The sequence below is a fragment of the Phocoena phocoena genome, chromosome 2 (assembly GCF_963924675.1).
Source record: "Phocoena phocoena chromosome 2, mPhoPho1.1, whole genome shotgun sequence".
NCBI classification, from domain to species: Eukaryota; Metazoa; Chordata; class Mammalia; order Artiodactyla; family Phocoenidae; genus Phocoena; species Phocoena phocoena.
The window spans coordinates 175666529-175678021 of NC_089220.1; the positions used below are offsets into that span (position 1 = coordinate 175666529).

At 48.3% G+C, this 11493-nt stretch overlaps 1 protein-coding gene across 1 annotated transcript in view; it reads left to right on the plus strand.

Annotated features, from left to right (window-relative positions):
* Positions 1–9367, plus strand: part of LOC136118583 (large ribosomal subunit protein eL15-like) — a 47617-nt gene extending 38250 nt beyond the window's left edge. The window contains 4 exon segments of the mRNA XM_065871806.1: positions 8863–8971; positions 8974–9013; positions 9015–9242; positions 9244–9367. Coding sequence (XP_065727878.1) covers positions 8863–8971; positions 8974–9013; positions 9015–9242; positions 9244–9367 — 501 coding nt within the window.
* Positions 9368–11493: the final 2126 nt, after the last annotated feature.

The window sequence follows — 11493 nt, forward strand, 5'->3', positions numbered from 1 at the left end:
ACTATAGTGGCAGATCTGTAAAAGAAGTAGTGAAAACAGAGAAGGAGGTTTCTGGTCCAGCGTGCGGGCAAACAGTCGACACAGCTGGAGATTCCTTTCCTGCCAAGTCGCCCAAGCTGCATATCGGGCTATTATGAAACCATTTCCATGAAGCAAGTTTTCCAGTGAGGCAGGGTTGTTGACGATCCCAGGAAAACCACTCCCCTTGCATTCAGGTTGGTTGGCGACATGGCCTTGGTGACCGCCGGCTGTGACCAGCACACTTCCGCGTGCCCCTCCCATCCCTGGACTTGTTAGATCCCACCTCCTCACTTTGCTCTTTGGAAGGAAACCCATTGGGATAGGACAGAATTTTCTGGAGTGACGCTAGTATAGTTTTCTTGTCCAGCGTCTTTCCTGGTCAAAGCTGGGTGGAGAGGCAGCCCGGGATTATCTTGGTTTTGGTTTGAACCTGAGTATGTTCTTTTTTTAAATTTTTTTAAAAATACATTTATTTATTTATTTTTGCCTGTGTTGGGTCTTCGTTGCTGTGCACGGGCTTTCTCTAGTTGCGGCGAGCGGGGGCTACTCTTCGTTGCGGTGCGCGGGCTTCTCATTGCGGTGGCTTCTTTTGTTGCGGAGCACGGGCTCTAGGCGCGCGGGCTTCAGTAGTTGTGGCACGTGGGCTCAGTAGTTATGGCATGTGGGCTCTAGAGTGCGGGCTTCAGTAGTTGTGGCTCTCGGGCTCAGTAATTGTGGTTCGTGGGCTCTAGCGTGCAGGCTCAGTAGTTGTGGCGCATGGGCTTAGTTCCTCCGCGGCCTGTGGGATCTTCCCGGATCAGGGCTCAAACCCGTGTCCCCTGCGTTGGCAGGCGGATTCTCAACCACTGCGCCCCCAGGGAAGCCCTGAACGTGAGTGTGTCCTGAACCTCCACAGGTCCACTTCTTCATCCCATGTGCAAAGGACCCCAGCGGTATTTCAGTCTGGACGCGCAAGCCCCGTGCTCCCAGCCCCACCCTCACCTACGTGTCAGCTCCCCTCCACCGCCTCAGCAGAGCCCTCCTCACACCCTCCAGACACACAGCAAGAAAGTAAATCTTTCTTAGGAGAAGATAAATCTTCCGCCAGGAGTTACTGCCTGACAGAGTCTGACGCAAGCTTCAGGATAGGCTACCCTCTCCTAGAAGGACGTTCTTCTTGATGTCCCTGCCTTGTTACCTCCAGTATCCGATACTCATGAAATCCTGTTAGCTTCACCTCAGAAGTAGAGGGGATTTGACTGCGTTCCCTCTACCCACTCCCCGTGACTCCCCCTCACTTCCAGCCCTCGTCACCTCTCCTCTGGACCATCGCCAAGGCTCTTAGCTGGGTCTTTTGCCTCTAGACTCTTCTCTCCCCACCCCTTTCTTTAAGAGACTCCAGATGCAAATTCGCTCACGTTACTTTCCTGTTCGAAATCCTTTACAACAAATCAGAAAGTGCACGGGATAAAGCCTAAGTTCCTTGACCTGGCACACGGGGCCCTCTAAGATCTGGCCTTGCTTTACCTTTGAAATCTTCCGTCCTGTCATCTGAAGCACAAATCACCAGTCTCACACGGTCCAGATAGTCAGTTTCGCTCGTCCTCCGAGATGGTTTCCAGCCTCCATTTTCTGAGAAACCTCCCTCCCTGTACCCGTCTGCCCTCAGCCAGGACTGTGCCCTGCTCTGGGTCTGTCGTAGCACCGATCACAGTCACTGTGACCATCTGTCTTCTTCTAATAAATGGTGAATACCTCCTGTGTCCAGGGCACATTGTAGAAATATTCAGATTAAAGCACTTACTTATTCAGAAATATGCGTGGAAATGTTGACTGGGACACTGTCAGACATTTGAAGACAACCCCAAAATTTATATTTCTTAATTCGGCAAGTGGTTTATTTTGAGACAGCTGTAAGTCGACAGTTTTGTTTTTAAAGGCTTACATATTGTAAACTAACTATACGTCAAAAAAAATAAAGAGCTTGTATATACAAAAGGCCCAAAGACTGTTTTTCAAAGAGATGCGCCCCAGTCTTTTAAAAACGTGACCGCTGAAGCAACGCAGTGCTGTGAAGTCCTTCACCTTCTCCAAGGACGCCCAGAAAAGTATCTTAGATGGATAGATGCAAGAAAAATGGACAAGTCAAAGTGGAGTACGATCTTTCAGCCTCCTTAGCAATATGGGGGAAGGAAGACTGGGGAGCCCCGCCAAGGGTCAGAAATAGAAACGTCTTTCTGTGCTAAAACCACGAAAGCTGGGGCAAACTCAGAGGCAACATTCGTTTGCCTGAGAAGCCTTAGTGACTGTCAACCTTCCAAGGAGGATGACGCTGTAGGAGTGGGTAGAATTACGTCGTATTCCTAGAATAGGGCAGCGAAAGTCCCTCTGCTGAGCAAAAGTCACCAGGCTGAGCTGAAGGAGTCTGCTGGCACAGGACAGAATGTTCCAGCCCAGGGATAGCTACGTCGGAGCACAGGTTGTGAAAGAGGTGAGTGTCTTCTATGGGGAACAGCTCACTGTTACCTACAACACCAGGTAAAAGGCTACCATGAAGCCGCCTTATTGAGTCTGGGGTCCCACACCCGCAGCTGTCACGGATGCCATGAGTCTGAGGAATTTCCCTGTGAGTGAACCAGGAAAGTCCAAGGCTGATGGAGACAAGGCAGGCTGGCCTGGACAGAAGCCTGGCTCCTGCCCTGCAGAGGAGACACCTGCTGTTGTCACGTCACCCCCGCCTTGGAGGGTCGGCATGCCTCCCTGGGCCTATTTGAGGGAGGTGACCTGAGTCCTGGTGTCACGAGGTCCTTGATGGACAGTTTGCCCTCGCTTCCTCACGCAGCTTCAGGCTGAGCAAGGTCAGGCCACAGCCGCGGCTGAGGTTTCCCTGGAAAGCATCCTCCTTTCCCTCTGCCGTCCCTTCGGGCTCCTGCCCCCTCTGGTTTTGACTGTGTTTCACGGACACGGGCCAGCAGCTTGCCAGGATGCCGAGGTCAGAGCCTGTGGGAACTGCCCTCACTTGCGGCTGTGGGTCTGAGAATAAACGTGAGGTCCAGAAGTGGTCCTGGTTAGGGCTAGGGTAGGGTTAGGATTAGGGCTAGGGCTAGGGGTAGGATTAGGGTTAGGGTTAGGGTTAGGGTTAGGGCTAGGGTATGGGTTAGGGTAGGGGTACGGGTACGGGTTAGGGTACGGGTATGGGTACGGGTACGGGTTAGGGCTAGGGTTAGGGTAAGTGTAGGGTTAGGGCTAAGGGTAGGGTTAGGGCTAGGGATAGGGTTAGGGCTAGGAGTAGGGGTAGGGGTAGGGGTAGGGCTAGGGTTAGGGCTAGGGGTAGGGGTAGGGTTAGGGCTAGGGGTAGGGGTAGGGTTAGGGCTAGGGTTAGGGCTAGGGGTAGGGGTAGGGTTAGGGCTAGGGGTAGGGGTAGGGTTAGGGTTAGGGTTAGGGCTAGGGGTAGGGGTAGGGTTAGGGCTAGGGGTAGGGGTAGGGTTAGGGTTAGGGCTAGGGTTAGGGCTAGGGGTAGGGTTAGGGTTAGGGGTAGGGTTAGGGCTAGGGGTAGGGGTAGGGTTAGGGTTAGGGTTAGGGTTAGGGTTAGGGTTAGGGTTAGGGTTAGGGCTAGGGGTAGGGGTAGGGGTTAGGGTTAGGGCTAGGGTTAGGGCTAGGGGTAGGGGTAGGGTTAGGGTTAGGGCTAGGGTTAGGGTTAGGGTTAGGGTTTCTCAAATCGTCATGCTTTTCCCGCGCTGTTGAGCTCTCCTCCTCCTGGCTTCTTGCAGGAACGCATTGTAGGTTCCTCTTTGCAGTGAGCATGGTTATAGTCGCTGCATCGCCCTAACAAACACGTACGGGGTCATGTGATGTCTTTAGTGTGTCATCTTTCTCCTGCCAGCCTTTTTCTCTGTAGTTTCCCTTTGGCTTATTTTAATACTTATTGTACATTGTACGTCCTTTTGTTTGATGGTCTATCTGAAAGACCTACATATTGTTAGTTCCCCCTCAAATCTCTTGCAGGAAATCTTTCCTAGCTGTCCAGGCGCTCATCTGAATGCCCCAGCCTTGCCCTGGAGGCACAGTTATAATAAAATCCACCTTACTGGGCATATGGAGAAGAATCACTTTTCTTTTAGTGTTTCTTGCTACATACAGAGCTATTTTCAAAAATGCCTCGGCTTGGGAATTCCCTGGTGGTCCCGTGGTTAGGACTCAGCACTTTCATTGCCAAGGGCCCAGGTTCAGTCCCTGGTCGGGGAACTGAGATCCCACAAGCCACGCGGCTCTGCCATCAACAACAGCTGCAACATAAAATGCCTGAGCTTAAGAAAGATCTTAAGGGGGCTTCCCTGGTGGCGCAGTGGTTGGGAGTCCGCCTGCCGATGCAGGGGACATGGGTTCGTGTCCCGGTCCGGGAAGATCCCACATGCCGCGGCAGCGGCTGGGCCCGTGAGCCATGGCCGCTGAGCCTGCGCGTCCGGAGCCTGTGCTCCACAACGGGAGAGGCCACAGCAGTGAGAGGCCCGCGTATCGCAAAAAAAAAAAAAAAAAAAAAAAAAAAAAGAAAGATCTTAAGGGTCCATCAATGAACAAATGAATGCTAGAAAATGTTGTGTATATATATATGCAATGAAATCTTAAGGAAATCCTGCCGTTTGCCACATGGATGGCCCTTTAGGGCATTTTGCTAAGTGAAATAAGTCAGACAGAGAAAGACAAATACCATATGGTCTCACTTACATGTGGACTCAAAAAAAAATAATTATAATAATAAACAGAAAACAGCTCACAGATACAGAGAACAAATTGGTGGTTGCCAGAGACAAGGGACGTGGGGTGCTGGGAAGCACAATGGGTGATGGGGGGTCAAAAGGGGGATGCAACATATGGCACGATGACTGTAATTAATCATACTGCCTTGTATATTTGGAAGTTGCTAAGGCAGTAGTTCTTAAAAGCTCTCAACACAAGAAAAAAAAAGATTTGTAAACTCTACGTGCAGAGAGATGCCAAGTAGAGTTATTTATTGTGGTGATGATTTCACAATACATACAAATCTCACAACATTATGTGATACACCTGAAACTAATAATGTTATCTGTCAATTAGACCTCAATAAAAATAAATAAAATACAATTTAAAAATTAAAAGAGAAAGGATACCTAGTCCTCCAATTGTGCTCATATTCTGAACACGCCTGATAATTCGTTCTGTCGTGGCAGCAAGGTGAATGAGTCCAGCTGTTACCCCAAACTATCACTAGCGTGGTTCCCGTGCACTGATTTCTCTCTAGTTGGAAGACGGTAGCTTTTCCCGCATGGGAAATTCTAAGTACAGAACTACTGTTTAGGTTTCTTGGCTTGGGCCGAAGGAAACCAGCCCAGTTAGGCTCTGTGAACGCCAGGCTGTGTCTGGATGGACGCTAGGGTTGGTCTGGCTTTGATGAGGTGTGAGGAACACAATTCCACCGGCCACAATGTAGCTTCAAGAATGGGCCTTCCAGTCGCAGTGTTACAATTCTTCGCCCCTGGCTGTTCAGGTTCTCAGTCTGAGAGGTACTCTTGGGCTGATGAACTCTTCCTTTGGCACTTGTAGAACGAATCCAGGCACCGTGGGGCAAAGGAATTTGGACGTTTCTTAACTGAGTAGGATTTGGACATGGGATCAGCAAATTTAGGAAAGATCACTTAGAAAATGCGTCCTAGGTGTGTTAGCGGCAATCAGCCCCCTTTTCATGTACCTTCACAGAAATTCACTCCCTGCCTCAATCCCATTCAAATAACAAGTTCATCTTTAGATCTGAAAAAACGTGGGCTGTGGTCTCCATGCACCGTTATCTGAATTGTCCAAGTGGCCCAAGGAAGAATGGAGGCACATCTGACTGAGCCCTCTGACTTCCCAGAAAGTTTATGATTCATTGGGAAAATGTTTCCTGTGGTTTTTAGAGCATTTTCAAGCCACAGCCATAGTGAAGAGGTCTCGGGCTATGAAGACCAGATACTAAATGACACGTTATAAACCCTGTTGCTGGGCAAATGTCTTCATGAAACCTGAAACTTCAGTTAGCTCTGGGTTCAAGCCAAGCAAAGCGCTTTAGCTGATTTCACCAAAATCTCTCCCAGACCTTTGACCTTTATTAGAAACCATACGATGAAGTCTATGCCCCACTCAAAAAATGTACTTTTATTTTCTTCCCATGAAACATTGTGGTTGTACAGAAAAACTTGGCTGAGGTACCAGGTTTATGTTCAGTTTAAGATAACTGTGCCCAAGACGATACATTCAGCATGATACGTGGTTTCCTTTTCTTGTGCAATTTCGGTCCCCAGACCTTCCCAATTAATCAGAGCACCTGAGCTAAACCAAAATCCCTTTTGGGGTTTGGTGTTCCACTCTCCTCGTGGTTGGGACCTGCCCGTAACACAATGGGACAAACTCTTATAACCCCGCCAATACCCCCTAGATGAAAACTACTCAGTCCAAATACAGTCCATGCCTTTGCCCAGTGGAGGTCCATGGGGCTCTGTGACTTTGTCAGGGAAAGGAGAGAGTGCCTAGAAGGTCACCTTAACCCCATGAAAGAAAGGCCAGGCAGAGAGGCGTCATGTAACATGCAGAAATCCTGGCCAGTCGTGGTGGCCAGCAATGTCCTCCCCATGTTTACAGAGACCAGGACCCTTTTAGGAAGTGTGTGCAAAGAACGTCACCTGCCATTTCAGTAAACAAAGGGTGTTCAGGCCATCAAGCCATCAGCCACGGCAGCCCCCCTGATGGTACGCCCTCTGGGGAACTCAGGATGGAGAAAAACAAGATACTGGCCCTAGAGAGCTAAGATGCTTACCAAAGGAATGATTTCAATGAGCCCAGACTCTCGCATCTTCCCATACGCAGAAAAGCACTAAAATCCTTAAGATGTCTAGTTTTTTATGATTAGCGGTGATCTTTTGATGTTCAACTACATTTTTTCCCCCAGCAAAAACTCCTATATAACCTGATTCCTCCCTGACCTCTTTGGAACAGTCCCTCGGAGTGATCTGAGAGGCTGCTTTCCTGGGCTATAGTTCTCAGTAAGGTCCCCAAACAAAACATAATTCTCAACTTTTAGGCTGTGCATTTTGTTTTGTTTTGTTTTTAGTTGACAGAAGAATCAAAAATTAGATTCACTGTGGTAGGAGGTAGTACTACACACATACTTTCTTGGGAAGCTGAGTGGAGGGAAAGAAGGAATTTAAACATGTTTTTGGTGGATAAATTCCCAGAATTATTCTCCCAGATATGGAGCAATGATGAGGGGCATTAGAGTAGTTGGGAGTGGGAGAAGAATTTGAGAATTTGAGAGAAGCTGTTACCCACTTTTAAGGCAAAACAGAGTCACCATAGCACAAGATTTTTGAAAGCTCTGTGCAAGATTGATTTTAATGGTACCATTTCACTACATCTTAACACAACATCTAAACTCTCTGCACCTTCCAAATTTCTGTCTAATTCATCCCTGAGCTATGAAATTGTTACAGATTTCATCCCTGAGGGGTTAGGGAGTATCTTCCCATTGTAGAGATAAGTAAAGCAAGGTTCTGTGGATTTTGTTGGTTTGTCTTCTGGAGAAGAGACCTCTATTCTCTTAGGTTCATACACTGAAATTTTTGCCAGCATTTGGTTGGTATATAACGTGATTTCCTTTTCTTTTCCTTCTTTCTCTTGGAAACGTGGGCCTGACACCATCCTTTACCAAGGACTACTAGCAGGTGAATATATTGAAAGGTGATGAGTACAAAGGAACTTGACCACCAACCACTCGGCAGAGTAAAAGGATGAGCACGTAGGATGTGGATGGATCAGAACTGGCTGGGATTTTCTGATCCCCGAAGTTGCAGTCTGCCACGCAGGGACAGACACGTGCCTTCCATAGCCCTTGGTGTAAACAGGGTACTAATCGGGCTGTGACTCCGTGTGCTGGGAGCAGATCAGAGCTCAGTCCAGACCAAGGCTGCGTCCCCTGCCCTTGGTGCGTATGGACAAGTCCTGGACCAGCAGCTGTGGCCGCTCTCAGGTGACAAACAGGGTGTAGCTGGAGGGGCGGCGGGCAGCCTGGGGCCTGGGCTCTGTCCCTCGGGCCTCCTTGTCTCTTTGCTTTACTGGGATCCTGGGAACGAGGTGTGGTGGCCAAGGAGAAACCAGAGCCTCCAGATTCCTTTTCTTACAAACCTTTGTCCACTTTATTTAAAACACAAGCAGGGCATGGGTAGGCCATCCAGCCCTGGTCTCACATTACACCACACACTGCTATGTGTCAGCAGCCCACCAAATTCCTGAAAAACCAGGTAACTGTAGAAAATCTGTCACGGTTCCTTTCAGGGTCATCAAGATTATAATAAATATTTCTAGAGGGGACAGCCAAACACTTGTCTTTAATATAATAATTATTTTTAATATATTTATAAATTTATAATTGTAACAATAAATAATGTCATAATCGTAATAAAGCATAATGATAAAATATATAATTATAGACTTATACTAAATTAAATTATAGTAATAAAACATAATAATGATATACTTATAATCAATTAGAATACAAATAATATAAATAATTTCTAAATATAAATGTAGAAATGCATATTTTAATAAATAGGCGTATGTTATATTCAGTGGGGTATGGTGTGTATATGTAAATATATACATATATTTATATTCAGTTGTTGTTGAATTTATCAGCGCCCACCTCGGCCTGCACCCCAAACAGCAGAAGGAGATCAGAAAGCTGGGGGCTCCCTTGCCGTCCGGCGGCGGCCGTCCGGTCAGCCGCGATGGGCACCTGCGCGTGCACCCGGGAGCTGGGGCCGAAGCAGCCGTCGGACGCGATGCGCTTCTGCTCAGGGGGCGCCGCGGGCAGCACCCCAGCTCTCGGCGCTGCGTCGCCCCGCGCCCCGCCGGCCCGACAAGGCGTGGCTGGGCTGCGAGGCCAAGCAAGGCTACGTCATGCATCGGCCAGCGTGTGGCGCGGTGGCCGCAAACGCCCGGTCCCTAAGTGTCCACCATGGCGTCCACCCGCTCAGGTTCGCTAGAAGCCTCCCCTCTGCCGCCGAGGAGCCAGCTGGGTGCCGCTCTGGGGCCCGGAGGGTCCTGAAGCCTTACTGGGTTGGTGAAGATTCTATGTACGGATCTTTGGAGGTTGTCCTCATTGATCCATTCCATAAATCTAAGAGAAGAAACCCTGACACCCAATGGATCACCACACCAGTCCACAAGCACAGGGCCGGCGCCTGCAGGCAGGGAAGGCCACGGCCTCGGCGAAGGCCACAGGGTCCTCCGCACGTCCGGTGGTTCTCGCCGCGCAGCCTGGAGAAGGCACAGGACTCTCCGGCTCCACCGCTACCGCTAACACAAGTAACGCTTGTAAAATTCTTACCTAATGAACAGTTTAGGACATCCGTGTCTAATCTGTCTATTAAAACTAGTTGTCTGCGGGTTGTTTCACTGAATGCATTGTCAAGTTCTGAAAGTGCAATAATGTTTGAAGACCTTAAGTGATGGGGTATCTTGTTTCTAATAAGGGAAATGCCTTTGTTTTTGCTTTATTAGGGAGTTGATATGTCCGTGTTTAAAATGCTGTTTGGTACAATAGGTGTAAAATTCTGGAAAAGAGGAGTGCAGAAACTAGCCGTGTAGATTTGTTGGTGCATGTGATGAAACCTACAGCTTTATTGGGGTGATGCAATGCTCTGCTGGTTTACTCTAAAGCGGCTGTTTTATGGAGTTTGGCAAGGACAAACTTTCAATTGGGTTTTCCTTGGAAATGTGAAGGGTGTCGTGATCCTTTATCATAATCATATGCAGAAAAATAAAGTTGACTAGAGCCACATTTTTAGACTTAATCTGCTATTCCATATATGCAACTGCTGCTTCCAAAAGGCGAAAAGTAAAGGAATGCCACCATTTTTAAAGAGAATTGAACAAACCTGTTGCAAGATGGTTCTCTTACCAACTGAAACAAATCCCGGTTAACCTAAATTAAATTGCCTTGGCCTCGATGGTACCACTGAAGTTCACATAAAAGGTGCGAAGGCTTCCCTGGTGGCGCAGTGGTTGAGAGTCCGCCTGCCGATGCTGGGGACACGGGTTCGTGCCCCGGTCCGGGAGGATCCCACATGCCGCGGAGCGGCTGGGCCCGTGAGCCATGGCCGCTGAGCCTGCGCGTCCGGAGGCTGTGCTCCGCAACGGGAGAGGCCGCAGCAGTGAGAGGCCCGCGTACCGCAAAAAAAAAAAGTAGAATTTCCAGCAGAATGCAAATGTCGGCATTTTAAAATAAAACAGTTCATCACTCTTTAAAATATATCTAATGAAAGGGAAAAGACATAGTGATTTTATGTCTACTATCATGCATTTTAAAAACATACCAAATTCTCTTCTCTAGGTGTTGGAAATTTATTATCTTTAAATTGTATTTCCATTCCTCTTCCATACAGGATCTTATTCCAAGAGAAAATATTTTTATGATTGAAAAATCTTTCAGGGAATTTCTGGTGGCACAGTGGTTAAAAATCCGCCTGCCGATACAGGGGACACGGGTTTGAGCCCTGGTCCGGGAAGATCCCACATGCCGCGGAGCAACTAAGCCTGTGCACCACAACTACTGAGCCTGTGCCCTAGAGCCCGCGAGCCACAACTACTGAAGCCCGTGCGCCTAGAGCCCGTGCTCCGCAACAAGAGTAGCCCCCGCATTGAGAAGCCCACGCATTGCAACGAAGAGTAGCCCCCGCTCGCCGCAACTAGAGAAAGCCCGCGTGCAGCAACGAAGACCCACCGCAGCCAAAAATAAATAAAGAAATAAATTTATTTTAGAAAAAGAAAGAAAATCTTTCATTGATTGCCCCCTATACTTCTTTGTTACAGAAATATGAACAAAAGTGGAAATTAAAAAATTATTTCTTCCGGATTTAGTTATCGTTTTAACATTAAGCTACATGTGATCAAAACAAATACATTGTAATAAGCTTCGATTAAAGTAATTATTAAATATAAGAGGTAAACGGTTTTGGAAAAGTGTCTTTGATGAGATGGTAGGGGTGTTGCAGTGCCTTCATTAAAAGACATCTTGCTGATGCCAGTATTCCTAACTGTCCCTTCCTTTGGTACCCAGTACGGCAGATAGACCCTAGGGTGGCCTCCACTTACGCCACTTCCTGGTGTCCACACTGCGTAATTCCCTCCCTGAATGTGGGTGGGACCTGTGACTTACTCCTAACCTGTGAAATATGGGAAGGGTTTTGGGGTGTCAGTTTTGTTACATAAGCTTGCAACTTCCATCTTCCCAGAAGACTCCCTCCCTCACTGGCTTTAATGAAGCCCACGTGGCAGGCAACACAGGGCAGCCTGCAGGCGACAGTCAGCCGGGCTCTGAGGCCCCCAATCCAACAACCCGCAAGGAACCGAACCTGCCAAAACCCTCAGGAGCTTGGAAGTGGATCCTTCCCCAGCTGAGCCTCCGATGAGAACCCAGCTCCAGAA